This window comes from Saccopteryx bilineata, chromosome 3 (genome assembly GCF_036850765.1).
Source record: "Saccopteryx bilineata isolate mSacBil1 chromosome 3, mSacBil1_pri_phased_curated, whole genome shotgun sequence".
Classification (NCBI taxonomy): Eukaryota; Metazoa; Chordata; class Mammalia; order Chiroptera; family Emballonuridae; genus Saccopteryx; species Saccopteryx bilineata.
In genome coordinates, this window is record NC_089492.1 from 37776582 (window position 1) to 37797314 (window position 20733).

Here is a 20733-nt window from a genome sequence, read left to right on the forward strand (position 1 = left end):
GCAACATACAGTACTCCAGGAGCATCCTGTGCTCCTCTCACTGACCACCAATGAAAGAGGTGCCCCTTCCGGAAGTGCGGTGGGGGCCAGATACATGGCCTCAGGGGGCCGCAGTTTGGGGACCCCTGCTCTAGTGTATAGGTTCTGTGATGTCGTCAATGACTTCAGCTGTGGGGGGGGGGAGTGGCTGTGATGGGAAGACTGGGGAGGTAGAAGTGGGATTGAGGAAGGGAACTAATATCCACTGCACAGGGTCCTGTGCTAGGTACTTCATACACCGTGTGGTCCTCACAGTACTACTAGGTAGACAGCATTATTCTAGTTTTATTGATGAAGAGATTGAGGCTTATCCAAAGTCAGGCAGGTACTAAATAGAAAACAAAGAACCTAAGGTTGCCTCAAAGAAACAGCAGCAGAGGCAGATTTAATGGCGGGCACACTGGGCGTGCGCCCTGGGCCCTGACTTCTGAAGGGCCCCGCAAAACCCCAACTTGACACTTTTTTTTCTAATGACAAGGTGCCCAAGATTTTCTTCTGCGCCTGGGGCCTCAACTGACCTTTATTTGCCTCTAGTTTTATTTTTATTTATTATTTTTTTTAATTTATTCATTTTAGAGAAGAGAGACAGAGAGAGAGAGAGAAGGGGGGAGGAGCAGGAAGCATCAACTCCCATATATGCCTTGACCGGGCAAGCCCAGGGTTTTGAACTGGTGACCTCAGCATTCCAGGTCGACGCTTGATCCACTGCGCCACCACAGGTCAGGTCTTTATTTGCTTCTAGACAGCAGAATCAGTTAAGATTCCTTAAGAATTCACAAGCATTTTATGGTCATAATTCATACACAAAATGAGTGTTTTGGGCTTCTCTGGCTTCTACAATAGTACAAAACGTGATATCACTGGGAGAAAGCAAATAAGATCTTTCTTTAAAGTACAGTAAGGACATACACTAAGGACCAGAAACTTGGTATCATATAACAAATGCACCTCAGGAAAAGTCATCTCTAGTGCTTTAGTCCTTTAGTTTCTAAAATGGGGGGAATACCCTGATTACCTTGGGGAAAGTGAATATCAAAAAGCTTTGAAAATAATAGAGCTAAATATAAAAGTATAAGACATCATTGTTTAATTTATATCTGTATCTAAATCTAAGCGGGCATTCATTCCTCAAAACTAATTTGACTATCTCATTCGTTAGTTCTCTACTTCTCAAATTTTATTATAAGAATCATCAAGGCTGCTTATTAAACTCAAGTTCCAAGACCCCACCTATAGAGATTTCTTCTACAGACCTGGTGGGGCCCAGGAATCAGAATTCAAGGTGGTTCTGAATCAGGTGATCTAGGTACCATATGTTGAGAAATACTGCTTTAAGATATAATTGATGTTTCATAAGATCTATTTAAGATATTTTATTATTAAAAAGGAGGTTTTCGGATAACAATGTTTGCTGTAAAACTTAACGTAAAACTATTCAGGCAGTCCTGAAATATATAAAGTAAAATATATCCACCCTGGCCCAGTTGGCTTAGCAGTAGAGTGTCGGCCCAGTGTGTGGAAGTCCTGGGTTCAATTCCCAGTGAGGGCACACAGGAGAAGTGACCATCTGCTTTTCCACCCCTCTCCCTTCTTTCTCTCTCTCTCTCCTCCCTTCCCTCAGCCACGGCTCAAATGATTCAAGTAATCTTGCCCTGGGCCCTGAGGATGGCCCCATGGCCTCGCCTCAGGTGCTGAAACAGCTCAGTTGCTGCGCTACGGAGCAGCAGCCCCAGATGGGCAGAGCATCGCCCTGTAAGGGGCTTGCCAGGTGGATCACAGTCAGGGCACATGCGGGAGTCTCTCTCCGCCTCCCTGCTCCCCCTCCTTCTCACTTCAGTTAAAAAAAAAAATCCTCTTCTCACCACCTACTTTTCTCGTCATTCATTCAGAGAAAAGTTTATTAGTTTTCCAGACTTGAATTTTCCATACATACACAAACATATAGATTGGTTAAGAATGATGAGCAGCCTGACTGCTGGTGGCACAGCGGACAGAGCATCAACCTGGGATGCTGAGGCCCCAGGTTCGAAACCCCAAGGTTGCCAGCTTGAGCATGGGCTCACTTGGCTGGAGTGCAGGCTCGTCGGCTTCAGCATGGGGTCATCAAAATGATCCCATGGTTGCTGGCTTGAGCCCAAAAGTCTCTGGCTTGAATTCAAAGGTCGCTGGCTTAAGCCCACGGTCGCGGGGTTGAACAAGGGTCACTGGCTCAGCTGGAGCCCCCAGTGAAGCCATGTATGAGAAGCAATCAATGACAACTGAAGTTGATGCAGCAACACAACTTCAAGTTGATGCTTCTCATCTCTCTCCCTTCCTCTCTTTCTCCTCCCTCAAAAAAAGAAAAAAAATGAACTTTTGTTCTTTTTTTTTTGCTTTTAAAAATAATGTTGAAGTATCCTTGTTCACATCTTTGAGCACCTGTGACTGTTTCTGTAGGATAAATTCCTACAAGTTGAACTGCTCAGCCAAAAAGATTCAAATAGCACCGAAGGAATAAAAAAAATGTATCTCCACCTCTTTCCAACCTTCAATCCCACTCCTGAGAGGAAACCACTGCGATCTTGTGTCCCTGTAAAAAAATGCTTACACAGGTTAGGTTCATTTGATTTTGGTACATTTACCCACCTGTCTTTAACAAGTGCCTGTTTCCCCAACCTGTTTTATATCCAATGTTAATCTTTCTGGTGACAATTTTAGTGCCTTTGTTTTCAAGTCCCATCAGCAATGGAATAGTTCATCAGCGTGCTGCTTCTGTCAGTGCTGGAAACTTCAGGATCTTCTCCCCAGGGCTCATCCGTAATGGGTGAAGAGTCTCCAGGAATTTCAATAAGTTTCTGGTGAAATAGTTTTGAGCATAAACTCATTTCTTAAAATTCTACTCTAAAGCAAACTTACATAATTCTAACACTTAAATCTATATTCCTTTTTTCTTTCACCATTCCCCCTCAGAAATGCCATATTCCAGCCAAACTGTACCATCGACCCTCTGATTGTGCTCTCTAGTTGTGTCTGCTGTTCCTCTCAGGGAAGGAGACCTGACTTGGGGTGGTGACAGACAACACAGTATATGGATGATGTGTTGGGGAATTGTGTACCTGAACACACAACACAGTATATGGATGATGTGTTGGGGAATTGTGTACCTGAACACACAACACAGTATATAGATGATGTGTTGGGGAATTGTGTACCTGAACACACAACACAGTATATAGATGACGTGTTGGGGAATTGTGTACCCGAACACACAACACAGTATATGGATGATGTGTTGGGGAATTGTGTACCCAAACACACAACACAGTATATAGATGATGTGTTGGGGAATTGTGTACCTGAACACACAACACAGTATATAGATGATGTGTTGGAGAATTGTGTACCTGAATAATTTTGTTAACCAGTGTCACCCCGATGGTCAACAAAAAAGGGGGAAAAACAGAATCATTCCCCCTTTAATTCAGGTAATCCTGCCGAGGACCTGATGTCAAATCTCAGCCCTGATATGTCATAATCTTTACTAAATTATTGAACCACTTTTCTTACTAGTTTTATCCTCTATAAAATAGGGATAATAATGCCTGGGGTTATTGTAACCATTAGTTAAGATGTGTGAAAACTACATTAAAGGCTATACAAAAGTTAATTATTCTTACTATTACTCTCCTGTAAGGGCCAAGTTGGATGGCAGGTGTTTTAAGAACAGGTACCATGCCTGACCTATGGTGGCGCAGTGGATAAAGCATCGACCTGGAAATGCTGAGGTTGCCACTTCAAAGCCCTGGGCTTGCCTGGTCAAGGCACATATGGGAGTTGATGCTTCCAGCTCCTCCCCCCTGTCTCTCTCTCCTCTCTCTCTGTCTCTCTCTCTCCTCTCTAAAATGAAAAAAAAAAAAAAAAAAAAAGAACAGGTACCATGTCTTATCTCTCTTTATGTCTAGTGCTTACAGTAATATTGAATTTGTCAAATATATTTGTGAAATTGAATATCCACATTATGCTACTTATGTCTTTCTCCAGGTATAGACTGCAAAGTTTTTGAGGGCACATTATATAACCAGGGGCTAATACAGGACCTGGCACATGGTGGAGTGTGCAAAGTCTGTAGCCATTTCATAGTTTTATCTAGCAGTTAGATTTATTTATACTAAGTGTCATTTTATGTCTTTTTTTTTTTTAATTCAGTGAGAGGAGGGGAGGCAGAGACAGATTCCCACATGCACTACAACTGGGATCCACCCAATAAGCCCACTAGAGGGTGATGCTCTGCCCATCTGGAGGCCATGGAACCATCTTCAGCACTCAGGATCAACTCACTCCAATTGAGCCGTGGCTGCAGGGGGTTGGGGAGAGAAAGAGAGAGAGAGAGAGAGAGAGAGAAATGAGAGGGGGAGGAATGGAGAAGCAGATGAGCACTTCTCCTGTGTGCCCTGGTGGGGAATCAAATCCAGGACATCCACACACCCAGCCGACGCTCTATCACTGAGCCAACCAGCCAGGGCCATTTTATAGGTCTTATCTTCTCAACATGACTGTTAGCCCCTGAGGACAGGTTGTATTACAGTTCTTTTCATATCGAGTGCCTAACAAGAATGTTTGATGATAATGGGGGGTGGGCACGGAAATGCACACCTGAATGTCTAATGTGAATGGTAAACTCTAAATATTTCCAAGTTTGTACCTGTAATAAATTGTAATGCAAAGTGCTCTTAAGCAGATGACTCAATTTTTGTAATAGATGACAACCACAAAATGAAACATGGACATGGATTAAAAGAAGAGATGGGTGTTTTAGCTTTCACTCTAAGTAGCAGCACACAAATTCTCTAGGTCTCAGTTTTTTCAGTAAATTAGTAAAAAACAAAATTAGAGTTTAATGTTTTAGAACTAGGTTAATAAAAGAAGGCAAAATCATCTTAATTTGCACCAATGTTAAGCAATTTATGCCTAAATGTTGAAGAAAGTAGTATGATAACCTAACTTGACTTGATTGGTTAATTTCAAGTCAAAGTTGGGCACACATTTGAATAGTCCTTAATTGGAAGGTAACCTACAGTACCGACCTGAGTTGGCCCTAACTCCCACAATACACTAGATATGGAAACTTAAGAATAAAAACGTTACTTACCTTATAAGAGTTTTTGTGACTGTTAAAATAATAAGTGATTATCAATGTAAGAACATCCAAACATGTAAAGAATTTTTATAAGAGTTTATTTGAGCCAAACCGACGACATATACATGAGCAAGATCTCAAATGCCCCTGAGAATAAGTTTTGCAGCTTCTGCTTTCATGTATTTGAAATAAAGAAAAGATTGGAGAAAGCAAGGCACAGATTGGATTACAAATAGTTAAGATTTTGTGCTCTCTTGAGGGTTTATACCACTTCCAAGGGTTATTACTTCTGGTATTTTAAGGTGTGTTAACCTAGGTACACAAGAACACTGGACAGGGCTAGTTTAAACCCTTTTACTAAAGAATTTGTAGACCTGGGGCAGGACTACCCACCATGATGTTCCCAGTTAGGAATTTCAGAACAGATCACCCTGTGAGGTTACTTTCCACAGAACCTCCTTTTCATCCACACAGCATAGCTCCTGGCACAGTCTACACTTAGCCTTTTGATTCCTCTTCCTGACCTTCTCCCGGGCACCATGACACGCGGAATAGCTTACCTACTGGGCCGATTTTACTTATGATCCGTACCTGGACATTTATGTCAAGATCCAACGTTCTCAAGAACAAAGATTTTAAAAATTAGACCCGTTTTATCGCTCTATGTGTGCAAATTTGGCTTACAAGTCGACACGAACACGGCCAAAAAGAGGTGAGCTTGGGGAGCCAGCGCCAGGGTCCTCCGTCTCCAAGGAACCTGCCGCAACTCGGGCGAAGAGGGGATTGAGGTAGCTGCTGCGGCTCGGGCGGAACTGAGTGCGGAAGGTAGGCCGGACGTCGAGACGCACCCGCGTCCTTCCCGTGTATACAACAGCCCCGGCTTCGGGCAGAAATGAGTCCAGCCGCTGCCGTCTCACCTTCAGTCGGCTTCTCCAGTTTCCAGCCAGCTCGACAGTCCTTGGTTCCGCAGCTGGAAGCGGGAGTAACGTAGCACCGCGAAGCCTAAAGCTCACAGCACGCCTAACCCTACAGAGCCACGACCATTCCAACTAGCGGTACCTATAGCAACCGTCGGCGGTCCTGCCCTTCGAGCCCCGCCCTTTCCGCTTGCAACTTGCCTCTACTTCCGGTCTCGGAATCCCGGCTGGCCCATGAAGAGCTTTGCATTGTGGGAACTCTTTCCTTTCTCCCTCCCCGGCCATCTTGGCGGCTTCTCTAGGTGAGTGAGCTCCACCGGGTGGAGCTTTAGGCCGCGCGGGGAGCTCAGCGGACTGCCCTTTGGATCTCCATATCCTAAACTTCCTGTCCTGTCCTCTGTATGTTCTAGGTTGGGGGCTGTCCCGCACCTAAGGCGGAAAGATGGTGGCCGCAAAGAAGACGGTGAGTGAAGCGGACCGGGGCAGGAAGCCGGTTCACGTGGAGAGATGGGTCGGCCTGGGCGGGCAGATCTGAGCACGCTTGGGGGACAGCAAGCCCTGTAGCATTTGGAGGGCCCCCAAAAGAAACCCGAGAGGTCCTCTCAATGACTTGGGACCCTCGACCTCGGAGGTTTTATTAATGGCTTCGGATTCCAGAAAGCTGGGTCCCGTTTCGAGGTAGTTACAAACAAGGCCTTCAGATACACGTTACACATTTGCTTTGTAGAAAAAGTCGCTGGAGTCCATCAACTCTAGGCTCCAACTTGTTATGAAAAGTGGGAAGTACGTGCTGGGATACAAGCAGACTCTGAAGATGATCAGACAAGGCAAAGCGAAACTGGTCATCCTCGCCAACAACTGCCCAGCCTTGAGGTAAAGGAGAGAACCTGAAGTGTGTGTCGTCCGCGGCTGATGCCTCGTGAGCGAATGTGTAGTGTGAATTTGCAGTATGGGTGCATGGACTCGATTTTATGTCAGACGAGCACTTACAGGATAACTTAATGTTGCTGTTGTGTTAGTTGGCTCTTGATTCCCACCCCTACTCGCAACATATTTGCTCCTGTGTAAGCTTGTCTTACAGGAGACATATGACAGAACAAGTAAACAGAATGTCAAAAGTTTGAGGGAAGCACATACATGTATTTTGTACCCTGCCTTTGGTCATTCTTTTAGCTTTTGAGATGCTTTAACAGTGCTTCGTTGTATGAACTTGTCTTAGTGTAGGTTAGGTTAGTACAGCTAGGTTAGTAAAGTTGAGGCTGACCAATGGAGTTTCAGGCTGTCATAGAATCACCTAGTTCATCTTACTCTGTCGGTTTCCAGCCAAAGTTTTTGCATTAACTTTTAAAATTGAACTTAGTGGGTGTTGTAAATATGGTAAACTTGGACCTTATAGAATATAAGCCCTAATCAGTCCCCTAGTCACATTGATTTTCTGTGATAATGCATAACCTCATAGCATTTTATAGGGTGTCTATTTCCAGAGTACTCTCCATCCCATCCTATAGTTTGGTCTTATTGCAAACATTTGTGCAGAGCTTCTCAAACATAAATGTGCACATAGTCACATGAGTGACATGCAGATTCTGGTTTGGGGTCAGGAATGAGGCCTGAGATGATGCATTTCAAACAACCACATTGTGACTCTGCTGCTGGTCAGTGGACCCTCACTGTGGGTAGGAGCAAAGTTCTGTTAGAACTCCCTTCTAATTTGTAAAAACCATTAATTAATATCTACCTACTGATTCTGATACAAATGTTGACTCTGGGTAATATCACTTCCTTTCTAAGATTCAGGATCGGAGAGTGATAGAAATGGACCTTCTTTTAAAACTAACGGGTTTAAATTCTGAATCCTCCACTTATTCTGTGTCTCCATTTCTTAATTTAAACTAAGTGGAATACAAAAAAACATGTTATGGGGATTTGTTTTGTTGGACATGTAGTCAATATTAAGTAAATAATGCTTTGATTTTGCACCCTACGGTCTTTATGAGCATAGATACTATCTTAAACAGAGGTGTTCTGTAGATTTTTGCTAGTTGTCTCATTATTTGTAAGGGACCCAAGGAAAGGATGGTTTGTATTGGCTAATGAATATAATAGGCTCTTAAGAGTAATAACTGTCTTATTTATTGTTGAAAGGCTTCACCAACATTAAAACTGAGAGTAGTGGTAAATACTTGGTCAGTCACTTGGTGTAGCATTTATTTGCCTTTTTTTGGTTCTCAAAGGAAATCTGAAATAGAATACTATGCCATGTTGGCCAAGACTGGTGTCCACCACTACAGCGGCAATAATATTGAATTGGGCACAGCGTGTGGGAAGTACTACAGAGTATGCACCCTGGCTATCATTGATCCAGGTACGCTTTTTAACTCTTCCCCCCTCCTCACCTCCCACCCCTCACCCCCTTATAATACAAGTTTTTGCTATACAAATGTCTGCGGTTCCTGAGTTAAGATGGTGAGAATTTAGATATATCAAGGAATATCCTGTAGTTTTATTTCACAGAGAATTGATAATGAATACCAGTATGTTGGCTTTGTTATACATTTTTTTTACTTTGAGATCATGAATTTTATTTGATCTGTAAAATAATGACTTAGGCCCTTGGTCAAAGATGAAATTATAAAAGGGAGAATAATCAGTTGAAATAGGAAGGTAATCTTTATTGGTTGCTCAAACAGAGAGGTAAAATTGGTTGAAAGAGGTTGACTCTAACAATACAGGTTTGAACTGCATGGGTCAGTTATATACAGATTGTTTTCAGTGGGTTCTGATGCATGGATTTACCAACTATGAAACAGAGACAGTATTTTCAATCTGGTTGGGAAATGTGTGCAGAATGCCGACTTAAGTTACACATGGGTCAGCACCTCTACTCCCTGAGTTGTTCAAGGATCAACTGTACACATCGTGTTTTGAATTTAAGAATTTTTTATTAATTTATAAAATACTGCGAATATTCTCGCTGTTCTGATTTTGTAATAATCAGGGCAGGCTAAACATTCGCTATATTAAGACCATGCATGTGTCCCCAGACCTAGCCTTTTCCCTAGGTCTGGCTTTGCAAATGCTGGTGATAAACTAAGTCTGATTTATATGATGCATCTTAGGTGGGAAATGTCTGACTCTAGGTGACTTTGATCATCAACCTCAGGAAATAGGAGAACTGTTAGTACAATAACTTGAAGATAACCACTGCTAATTTCATGGTTACCATTTGCCATTAAATAATTTGTAAAATTATTATTGTTTTATTTTTCAGGTGATTCTGATATCATTAGAAGCATGCCAGAACAGACTGGTGAAAAGTAAATCATGCAAAATTTTTCTGTAATAAAACTGGCCAGAGCTTGGTTTAAACATTGCATTCATTTCAGTTATTTTTATATCTTTTGCTTCAGTACACTTTCCTGAAGATAGGATTAGAGAGAATGAGACCACTAGATGTGGTGGCAAGACTTTTTGGTCAAGAGCTATAAATCCCAGTTTCCATTTTTCTTAAAGGGGGTACATAGAGTTCCTTTCCTGTACTGGATTTTTATTTAAATTTTATTTATTCATTTTTAGAGAGGAGAGAGACAGAGGAGAGAGAGACAGAGAGAGAGAAGGGGGGAGGAGCTGGAAGCATCAACTCCCATATGTGCCTTGACCAGGCAAGTCCAGGGTTTCGAACCGGCGACCTCAGCATTTCCAGGTCGACGCTTTATCCACTGCGCCACCACAGGTCAGGCCCTGTACTGGATTTTTAAGAGATTTGATTTTCTAATTCCAGTTTCAGGACATTATTGGTGTTTTATACTTGAATGTGTTTGAGAGGTAGCAAGTTTTCAAAATCCAAAGTCTACCAGAATTGTAATTTTAGTACAGCCTTAAATCTACCAAATCTGAATAGCAAAGAAAATTAAATGAAATATGTTCCCCCCACACTGCATATTATATCTCTCAATTATGTCCCATGGAACCCTTTCCCACATCTGCTAATATCTCTTGGAAAAAACAAATTAATCTGGGGGTGGGGAGATACTGATTACATCTTGATTTCCAGTGTTGAATGGTGCTGACAGGGTATACCCGACACAGTCTGCTTGGGCTCTAAGAGAGGTTGCAGAAGTATCAGAAATGACATGTCTTTTAGACTTCAGAATCAACTAACTTGGTCAGGAAGTGTTTGGTGGTAGGTAGGTGAAGACAGGAGATGAGGATGTCTTCAATACATTATCTTGAAAGTCAAGTATTTATTGACCTTGGAGTCAAAAGACTTCCCTTATAATAGTTATATAACAACTATGGGTGGGTCAAATTTCCAGTTTAACAAGAAAGGGAGGGAATTGGTCTTTTCAGCCTAACATTCCAAGAATTTAATTTGTGTCTGAAATTAATGAGTTCATGGATATAATTTGGAGATTAACTGTTAAGAGCTAGAGTTTTATTGATTGTTCATTGTTTGTGTGAGGGGCTATGGATACTGCAGGATATTTCTTTTTCTTTTCACATCATTGTAACAACACCACCTCCAGATGTCACCGCACAATTTCAAAGTAGCATCTCTTGGTTAAGAGCCACAGAGTTACATGAAATTTTGTAAATGTTCTGAGATCCTCATATTTGCATATCTAAACCTGACTGGTACGTCCAAGGTGGTTTTAAATATTTGAAGTCTTTGTCCTTGATAAGAATTGCTTGGTTAGACTCCTGCTTGTCTGATGTTAGTCTGTTTCTGTGGTTCAAAATGTTTTAATCGTTTAGTTAAGGAAGTTTATGTACTTGTTTTCTATCTACTTGGTCAATTTCTCCTTTCAGATAGAACTTTTAGATAGTTGGGTTATTTGTTCCTCTAGGTCAGTGGTTCTCAACCTTTCTAATGCCGTGACCCCGCAATACAGTTCCTCATGTTGCGGTGACCCCAAACCAAAAAATAATTTTGGTGGCTACTTCATAACTGTAATTTTGCTACAGTTATGATTTGGAATGTAAATACCTGATATGCATTATGTATTCTCATTGCCTCTCCGCCTCCTAGGCTTCTGTCCTCCAGCGCTTGCTGCAGCCGCCCACTGATGTCAGCAAGCACCGGACACATGTAATGTGCTGCTATGGGCTGTGGAGCGTTCCCCGGCTTCCCCCGCCCCTTAGGCCCAGACGGATGATGCAATCACGTCTGCGCATGACCGCAGGCATTCAGTTTGGAACCCACGTCCATAACGGTGTGCGCGTTCAAGTTGAATAGCGCTGCTGCAGACAGTAGCGCGGCTTCTCAGCGGCTAAAGCCATCAGAAATAGGTATTTTCTGATGGCGTTAGGTGACCCCTGTGTTTTGGTCGTTCGACACCCGCCGGGGTCGGGACCCACAGGTTGAGAGCTGCTGCTGTAGGTTGACTAGGTCCAATTTAATTTCTTAAGGAGTAGTGACCTGAAGAAGCCAGTATTGTAGGTGCCAGTGGCCCATATCTTTGTAGTGGTTCTGTTGCACGGTTTGACTGCAGGCATTTTTTTTTTAATTGGGAGAGAGATGAGAAGCATGAACTCATAGTTGTGGGTCTTAAGTTCATTGATTAGTTTCTCATACGTGCCTTGAATAGGGGGGCTCCAGCCCAGACAGTGACCCCTTGTTCAAGCCAGCAACCTGGGGATCATGTCAGTGATTCCAAGCTCACGCTGGATGAGCCTGTGCTCAAGCCAGCAACCTCGGGGTTTCAAACATGGGATAGAGCATCCCAGGTTGCGGCGCTGTTCACTGTACCATTACTGGTCAGGTTGCAGGCATTTTTTTTTTTTTTTTTGTATTTTTCTGAAGCTGGAAACGGAGAGAGACAGACTCCCGCATGCACCCGACCGGGATCCACCCGGCACGCCCACTAGGGGGCCATGCTCTGCCCCTCCGGGGCCTTGCTCTGTTGCGACCAGAGCCACTCTAGCGCCTGGGGCAGAGGCCAAGGAGCCATCCCCAGCGCCCAGGCGCTCCAATGGAGCCTTGGCTGTGGGAGGGGAAGAGAGAGACAGAGAGGAAGGAGAGGGGGAGGGGTGGAGAAGCAGATGGGCGCTTCTTCTGTGTGCCCTGGCCAGTAATCGAACCCAGGACTTCTGCACGCCAGGCCGACACTCTACCACTGAGCCAACCGGCCAGGGCCCAGGCATTTTTTAATGCTAGATTTTAGAAAATACTTTGATTTCTAGGGCCTTCTCAATGTGGTGATAACATGCTATAAGATCATTTGGCTTTTTTTTTTTTTTTTTTTTACAGGGACAGAGTCAGAGAGAGGGATACATAGGGACAGATAGGAACGGAGAGAGATGAGAAGCATCAATCAGTTTTTTGTTGCAACACCATAGTTGTTCATTGATTGCTTTCTCATATGTGCCTTGACCGTGGGCCCTCAGCAGACTGAGTAACCCCTGTTCTAGCCAGCGACCTTGGGTCCAAGCTGGGGAGGTTTTTTGTTTTGTTTTGTTTTTTTGCTCAAGCCAGAGGAGTCTGCTCTCAAGCTGGTGACCTCAGGGTCTCAAACCTGGGTCCTTGGCATCCCAGTCTGATGTTCTGTCCACTGCGCCCACCGCCTGATCAGGCTGGCTTTTACCTTTTTATATGTGCTTTTTTTTTTTTTTTGCACTCATTGTTTCAACAAGAAAGGAATTTCAAGTTCAGAAAAAGGGAGTTTAAAGTAGAAAACACCTCCTTTTGGTCTGAGGCAGTTGTGATGAAAGGCCATTAAAAGTGCTGCCGGAACTGAGAAATGCCAAGGATCTGGAAAGGTCTATGGTGATATTTTTTTAAGTGTTCTTTTCTGTTTATGCGTATAGTGTGTTTGGCTGGAAAGTATACTACTTACACACTGGAGTATATAGGGGACAGCAGGAAGTTCCAGCCAGGTAGATTTAATCCATATCTGCTGAGAGGAAAGTCCCAGACAGGAAGTTGTTTGTTACAGAGTGCTAACTGCAATCCGTACAGCATAGCAGGAGCAAGAAGTATATAGAGAAGAAACCGAACTTGAGGCTGATCATGAATGTAGTTGGACTTTTTGGAAGATGGTCATCTGGTTCGTAGGAAATAGTTTTCTTTTTTTGTTGTGTTTTTTTCTTCCTGGAAATAGTTCTCTTTGATGTCTCTCTTGGAATTCTTCTTTCCAGCTTAGATTGCTGCTCCCTCTGCAGGGGCATCTGCTTTCCTTGCCCCTTACCCTTCTTTCAAGTCACCCCAACATCTTCCAGGCTAGACTGGGTGCCTCTGAGTTAACATTGAACATTTTTTATGGCATTAATCACACCTATCTGATTCAGTGAAGGACCCAGAGGACTTAACATTTTAAAATATCACTTATGTGACCAGCACATAATTCAAAAGCCGGAATGAGTAATGATTTAGGGCTTAAACATTTAACTTAATTCTTATTGATACGCTTGTGGCTTTCTAGTCCAGGATTTTCATCATGTTGAGAGGAGGTCCTGAACATTTTATACATTAACTGTTTTAATGTACTCTCCTACCTGTTGGCTTCGAAAGGTGATTTAGGAGTGGAATCTGCCAGTTTGCTCAGGTAAGGTAAGCCAGGAATTCACTCACTCAACATATACTTGTGTGACACCATCTTTGTGTCAGGTGCTCCTGACTGCTGAATAAAAAAGGTAGCTCATGTTGAGCGTTTAAAATTTGTTAGACTACTAAGATGTGAACATGTCAACCCATTTAATCCTGACAATCCAATGAGATGGTAGTTAGTCCCATCTGACAGAATCAAGGCTTGGAAAGGTCACAATAAAATAAATATAAAACCTTGACACATGAGACATACAGATCAGAAAATAAGGAAAATGGAAAGCTATATCCAGCTGTATATAATGTTCAGGTTAAATATCTTGGGTTAATCTAAACTAGATGAATTGGTTGGAGGCCTTTGTTTCCCTTGAAGGCATTTTTCTTACCGAGTTGGAGAAGAAAGTTGAAAACCTACTGCTTAAAAAAACGAGTGGAGGCAGTCTAGAACCACTAGATGGAGCCAGGACTCAAGGTACAGTATAGTATGTTGATCATACCATTTCTATAAATAAAAACTACACACATTACTGTTCAGATACATCAATATGTTCATACATATAAGGAGTATTCTGGAAGGATGTACACAATAGTGTTTGTCCCTGGGAAAATAAGGAAGTGGGAATAGGGACAGGGTTAAAGGATGCCAGGTATATCCGGTCAAGGCATCTAGAGCAGCAAGGAAACAGCATAGGTGGCAGCTTCACTATGAAAACCACTAGGTGACATCCAGGGATTTGAGACCTTACAAAATACTTGAGTAAGCTTATATCTAAATATATACTCTGTTGCTGCCTTTTTAAATTTAAAAAGCTTTGCTTTTGACTAACCATGTATGTATATAGGGTTAGTGTATTCCTTTTAAATGCTGTGTATATATATTTATATATTTTAAAGACTTAATTGATTTTTAGGGAAAGGAGAGAGAAAGGCAGTGGAGAAGGAGTGGGAAGCATCAACTCGTTTTCTCCATATTTGCCTGTACTGGGGAAACCCAGGGTTTTGAACCTGTGACCTCAGTGTTCCAAGTCAATGCCTTATCTGTGCCGCCACAGGTCAGGCATAAATGCTGTATATTATTTCTGAGGTATGGACTAGACCACAATTCATTAGTTAACCTGATGATTAGGTGATTTCTAATTTGTTACCTTTGTAAACTCAAGCAACATTATTCTATAGGTCTCACATCAGGTAAAATGCAGTGGCTAGAATACAGGGTTGTGTACATTTTATTTTACTGGGTATTGACATTATTCTTCAAGGAGACTGCCCATTTGCATTCTCACTAGCAGTATACAAGAGTCAGCTTTCCATATCCTTACCAACACTTTGCCAAGCCATTGTTTTAACCTGCATTTTCCTGATTACCAGTGAGATTCATTTTTTTTCATATGCATATTTGCCATATCTTATGTTTACATACCTTGTATTTAAAGTTAAACTAAGAATTGTACACAGAATATCATTCTCTGAAATGAATTTTAATATTGTATTAAAAAGTCCAACTTGTTATAAAGTACATGTCCTATGATTTTATGCATACATCCATATACATATATCAAGGTAAATTCCAATACAAAAAAATAGCTTTTCCTATGGCCAGTGTTCTATGGAAGTAAGACCGTGCAAACTTTGTAGTCAAATGAGATTGTATCACTGTAAGGCAGGACAGGCAAAAGCAAATCGTTTCCATAGTCTGTTACACAGTATCTTGCATAGCTTATTTGTTCTCACTTGGTAAACTCATTTCAGGATTCTGAAGGGTTCTTTTTTCTCATTAAATTTACACAAGTTAGTGTCTACTTTTTACCTTGGTTCTATAGCAAACCAGCTTTCTCAGTACTACTTATGTTTCACTTTACAACCTTACAGAATTAATGACAGCCTGAGCTCAGGCTCTGAACTGCTTTCATTGTAATCCTTGACACCGTGAAAAAACTACAGAGTATTTAAAATTTTCATCTGTATCTCAAGCGGTTTTCCAGGGCTTCCATTCTCTGTGTCATTTCTTCTAGTATAGCAAGTTAAGGAAGAGGAATCTGAATCGCCTGTTTTTCTTTACATTAATATATGACTTGATTTACCAACATAAACATTCATCCTAAAAAATATAAGCCCTTCCCCTCCATTTCTGTTAAGTATTTTAAAACATTTGTAAGTTTATAGTAACTAACGTGCTACCAAAACTAAATCCTTTTTAGGCGTAAAACATCGAAGCAGGGTAACAGTTTAGTTTTTTCCTTAAATTTTTCATTCTAATCACACGTCTGTTCCTTGTAAATTAGTTTGCCATAGCACACCTCTATGAGCCAGAGTTGATAATGTTGGTAATGGAGTAAAGAGAAAAAAACAAGGATTAGGCCTTGTAAAGTAAGATCTGACATCAAGAGAGAGATGGGGAGTTTCACACATGATGCCAGATAGGGCCAAAGGGTAGCAACCTTGAAGACTGCCGACCTATGCTCTTTCGTATGTAACTCCCTTAGTCTCTTGTGAAGTAGACCTCCAGAGTTGAGGTGGGAAAAGCAAGAGAAGACATGCATTCAAACAAGAGTTTGTCTTCTTCCCTATAAGCTCCTTAATAATACCTTCTTCCACCCACCCCCTTGGCAGAATGAGAGCACAGATTTATCACCTATATTAATCACTGTCAGATTATTTTTCTCAGAGGACCATTTTCAGTTTTGAGAAAGGGAATTGCTATGTGCTGTTCCTTATTATATAAATCCATTGGCACAGAGATCTGAATTAAACCGTTTCCCTACTGACTAGTTGATGCATGTTGAGATAGACATCAGCCAGCTTTATAGTTAACTAATTTTAACTTCAGAGCATTTGGCAGGCTGTTCAGTGTGTAAAAGCACTAAATCCTCATTTCTCCATTATCCTAAAGCATTCCTTTTATTTGTAATATTATTTTAATGAATCATTGTATCTTGCTGTTCCCTGGATTTTTCATCTAAGAGTGCTTAAAAGATCTTTGCTGCCAGACAGAAAAAAAACCCACAACTGACCAAATGTGGTTACAGTATGGGTTGGGGCCAAAGGAGAGGTTTGGAGTTTAGCTGGAGTTTGAAACCTCTTCGTTCTACAACATTCTTTATTCCTAATACTGCACCGTTAGTATACTTCAGATCAGTGCGTGTCCTCCGTTTTCTGCTAGTGCACAGGGAGTTTAAGTACGTCTGTTTCTTTTCTTTTTTCTTTTTTCTTTTTTTTTTACAGTGAGAGTCAGAGAGGGATTGACAGGGACAAACAGGAACAGACAGATGAGAAGCATCTGCTACACCTTAGTTCATTGATTGCTTTCTCATATATGCCTTGATGCGGGCCTTCAGCAGATCGAGGAACCCCTTGCTGGAGCCAGCGACCTTGGGTCCAAGCTTTTGCTCAAACCAGATGAGCCCGCGCTCAAGCTGGCGACCTCAGGGTCTTGAACCGTGTCTTCTGCATCAGTCCAATGCTCTATCCACTGCGCCACCTCCTGGTCAGGCTAAGTACGTCTGTTTCTTTCCTTTGCATACTAACTGGCTGACTGGCCTTATTGTTAAACCCTCGAGAAGAGAAGATAGCAACTAAGTGCTTGAGTCCTGCCACTAAGCTTGGCTTGCCCCGCCTTGGCTCTCAGACACCTATCACGCTACTTAAGAAAAAAGCCCTTCCTGGAGTGCACTATTGACTATGGAAACGACTTCACTAGGTACATACCCAGATACAGTATTTGTGATATTTTGATGATATTCTTTGCATTCCATTCAGAAGCATAACACTAGAAAAGGATATAGCGTTGTGTTAATTTTCTTACTTCTTCATTTGCAAGATTCTGGAACATTATAAGGTTTTCACATTTGCATTGATCGGATTTTTCTTCCAAAGAACTTCCTGAGAAAGCAGAGGGAAAGTTTTCACCTCTATAAACCCACCAGATTTCCCAGATGTATAATAATAGGATTGAATGAGCATATGGAAGAAACAATAATCAAAGAAATGTTCAACTTTTTCCATGTGGCCAGATCCAGTAAATTCTAGGGAAGGGCTTTCAACACTGACGTGGCCTTTATTGTGGATTGGGGAAGACCACCATTCCTTTTACTTTTTTATTCTCATTTTACTTAAGTTCTTTTCCTCATCCTAGTTCCTACTTTCCCCTTTTCTCTTTTTTTCTTTTTTTTTTATCAAGGGAGAGATAGGAAGAGAGACAGAGATGAAGAAGCATCAACTCATAGTAGCAGCACCCTAGTTGTTTATTGACTCCTTTCTCATATGTGCCTTGACCTGGGGGCTCCAGCAGAGCCAGTGATCCCTTGTTCAAGCCAGTGACCTTGGGGCCTCGAACCTGGGTCTTCAGTGTCCCAGGCCAAGGCTCTATCCACTGTACTACCTCCTGGTCAGACATTTCTTTCCTCTTTTATTTATTTTTTTAAGTTTAATTTTATTATTATTTTTTTTTCTGAAGCTGGAAACGGGGAGGCAGTCGGACAGACTCCCACATGCGCCCGACCGGGATCCACCCGGCATGCCCACCAGGGGGCGATGCTTTGCCCACTCGGGGTGTCGCTCTGTTGCGACCAGAACCACTCTAGTGCCTGAGGCAGAGGCCATGGAGCCATCCCCAGTGCCTGGGCCATCTTTGCTCCAATGGAGGCTTGGCTGCGGGAGGGGAAAAGAGAGACAGAGAGGAAGGAGAGGGGGAGGGGTGGAGAAGCAGATGGGCGCTTCTCCTGTGTGCCCTGGCCAGGAATCGAACCCGGGACTTCTGCACACCAGGCCTATGCTCTACCACTGAGCCAACCGGCCAGGGTCTTTCCTCTTTTAAACTGAGTTTGTTAGCAAGCTGAGAAGCTGGTATCAAGTTAACTATGGTAATATTTTACTATGAATTACCTGAAGATTTTGTGGAATGGAACAGTTTTTGTGTAGACCGTGAAAGACTGTCTTCTTCAAACAGATATCTGTGTTGCACTGCAAAATTAGAACAGGAAAGTAGGTCTTGGATATTTATGGTGACTGGCTCAGATTCTGTAAAGAGAAAGAAAACTGGAGTCAAACCTGCCTAACACAGCTGTGGAATAAAAAGGCTGTCAGCTGTCAGAGTAAGGTAGTGGTATTCCTAGCATGTGGTACACAACTTTACTTTGGGAAAGACTATGGCAATAAGACTTAGCAAAGAAGCTATTATCAAATACAGCTTAAGGTGTGGAGTAAATGTTTCCTTTCTGATCAAGGGAACAAAGCCATAGTTAACATAATTGAAATCTTACTTTCATTTCTTTACTTTTGTCTTGGGGAAAAACATGGTGGAAGCATCCACCAAAGGTTCTAAAAACTGCTTTTATAAAAATTTACCTGTTGGCTGGTGAACCCTCTTTGGCAGTTCCCCAGCTGGGGAGTCCTGACTTCTGTCAGAGTCTTCCAGAGCTGAGAGGAAAAAGATGACCAGAAGGAGTGACGTCTGCATAAACACACTTGTTCTCTAGGAAACTGGTCCCAGACCAACACCTTACCTACCTGCCATAACCCAGGCTATTTCGGTATTATCTGTTAACACCACAAATTCAAAAAGCAATTGGTTACCAGAATAATCCAAGACCACTGTAGGGCAGTTCTCTCTAGTGAGGGAAGCCTGGACCCCTTAAATGCATCTTACTTAAGAATGCCCCCAAAAGATCATGTCTAGAAAGTGAGGGGGTGGTTAAAGTTGTCCAAGGATTAAGTTGCAGTAGTAACTGCTCCACTTGAGGCATTTCAACTTGAATGAAACAGCCTAGAGGTAGACCTTTATCCACCTACGTTAGAAATCCGAAACACTTTCCTTCCCTGGTCTCCCTTCTCGTTTTTTTTTTTCTTTTTCTTTTCAAGAAGTAAGATATGTCACTTAGACTGGGATTTTATTGGTGACTGAACCTGGGACATGAGTAAAAGGGAAGATGGGCAGAACTGCTATATGGCGGCACACCTTACATATGGCACAGTAAACTGGAGCAAAGCATGGAGAGCTCTAGTACATAAAATCTAAGGTCCAAAGGGCAGTGTAGTGTTCTGTAAGCAGACGCAGTCCGTGCAAGGAGACATTCTTAATTTTAAACAGCAAGCTTGAAAGGACTACTACCATCTCTTTCTACTTCAATGACAAGCATATCCTGAAATTGCACACTAGCTCTCCTGATTTATATAATTGTTTCTCACATGACCATCTCTATAGGTTTTTTTTAGTGTGTGTGAGGACTAAGTACACCTGTGTCAAAACACATCACATTGCTCCGCACAAAAAAGCACCAAGCAACGTTATATTATATACTTTTGTCTGTTCTCTTCTCTCTTCCTCTTTCTGTGCTTAGTGTTTACAAATGTCACTGGCCCCACACACAAGGGAAGCATGTTTTTTGAGCACTTTGAAGGAATGAGTCGAGAATTCCTCATTGAAGGGTTTATGCTGCCCTGTTTGCTAAGATCTCTCCTAGACATAAGCTACAGTACCTTCACATACACCTTTCTTTAGTTTTTCACTTATCTCGCCCATCGTGCTGAAGTCTTCGGCATAGAAGAGATGCTTGTTTGTGGGCTCAGAGGCAATCTCTTGCAGTTCTTCCTCAATGGCTTTTCCTACCCCGACGGCATACACAGTTATACCTAAGGTGCAAAGCAAAGTAAGAACAATGTGGTTAGAGCTGTGTTCCCATGGTCTAAAAGTGTGTATTGCACTCAGAGCCAGCTAGATGTTAAGAACTGTGATTTCCAGGTCAATCGCACTTTATTTTTTCACCATTTTAAAATTTTGGCTCTGTGAGCAAAAGACAGGGTTCCAGAGAGGAAGATGCGCATCTAGGAGAGGTTGGGGAGTTGGACGACCAATCTGTTGCTCAGCCCTGGGCAAGGTCATTTAACAAATCGTAACTTTTCCTTGAACGACCTTGTAGATAAAGTAGAAAAGAGCACTATCTTATAGCTTACTTCCCTCTGGAAGAAGTCTATGACCTTATAGCCTAGTTTCTACTCCTCAAAGGCACTGGAGAGGAAACTTAAGTGACCTGGGGCGAGGCAGCACTGCATTCTGCCCACCCTTCATTGGCAGACAGAGCTTTGTGAGGAGCTCAAGCATATCCTGCTAAGCTAAAAAGGGA

The 20733-nt window shown here is 42.2% G+C and overlaps 3 protein-coding genes and 1 non-coding gene across 8 annotated transcripts in view; 2 read left to right on the top strand and 2 right to left on the bottom strand.

The window, feature by feature from the left end:
- ERICH5 (glutamate rich 5) overlaps positions 1 to 6205 on the bottom strand; it is a 50539-nt gene extending 44334 nt beyond the window's left edge. For 2 of the 3 annotated variants that reach the window (XM_066265988.1, XM_066265989.1), the window contains exon 1: positions 5840 to 6204. The gene's annotated coding sequence lies outside the window, so the exon portion shown is untranslated. Of the gene's footprint in view, positions 1 to 5839 lie in introns of all 3 variants that reach the window. The other variant, XM_066265992.1, reaches the window with a different exon arrangement.
- A 37-nt stretch (positions 6206 to 6242) lies between these two features.
- On the top strand, positions 6243 to 9446 carry RPL30 (ribosomal protein L30). Its single transcript, XM_066265996.1, has 5 exons — positions 6243 to 6374; positions 6483 to 6535; positions 6800 to 6945; positions 8307 to 8437; positions 9344 to 9446. Exons 2-5 carry the CDS (start codon positions 6515 to 6517, stop codon positions 9391 to 9393), a joined length of 348 nt encoding a protein of 115 aa, XP_066122093.1. The 5' UTR covers positions 6243 to 6374; positions 6483 to 6514; the 3' UTR covers positions 9394 to 9446.
- On the top strand, positions 9032 to 9163 carry LOC136332798 (small nucleolar RNA SNORA72). Its single transcript, XR_010730935.1, has one exon. It is a non-coding gene; the product is annotated as a small nucleolar RNA SNORA72 (small nucleolar RNA).
- Positions 9447 to 15061: 5615 nt separating the features above from the next.
- MATN2 (matrilin 2) overlaps positions 15062 to 20733 on the bottom strand; it is a 167045-nt gene continuing 161373 nt past the window's right edge. For 2 of the 3 annotated variants that reach the window (XM_066265999.1, XM_066265998.1), the window contains 5 exons: positions 20090 to 20242; positions 18959 to 19030; positions 18497 to 18631; positions 17396 to 17494; positions 15062 to 15626 (listed from right to left, as the gene is read on the bottom strand). In XM_066265999.1, the coding sequence (XP_066122096.1) occupies positions 15571 to 15626; positions 17396 to 17494; positions 18497 to 18631; positions 18959 to 19030; positions 20090 to 20242 (515 nt within the window). In that variant the 3' untranslated portion in view covers positions 15062 to 15570. The remainder of the gene's footprint in view (positions 15627 to 17395; positions 17495 to 18496; positions 18632 to 18958; positions 19031 to 20089; positions 20243 to 20733) is intronic. The other variant, XM_066265997.1, reaches the window with a different exon arrangement.

What these genes read in the sequence shown, in the direction of transcription:
- RPL30 (XM_066265996.1), top strand. Translation starts at nt 6,515, where the DNA reads ATGGTGGCCGCAAAGAAGACG. An exon ending in TGGTGGCCGCAAAGAAGACG is followed by an intron (nt 6,536 to 6,799) that starts GTGAGTGAAGCG and finishes TTTGCTTTGTAG; the next exon opens with AAAAAGTCGCTGGAGTCCAT. An exon ending in AACAACTGCCCAGCCTTGAG is followed by an intron (nt 6,946 to 8,306) that starts GTAAAGGAGAGA and finishes TGGTTCTCAAAG; the next exon opens with GAAATCTGAAATAGAATACT.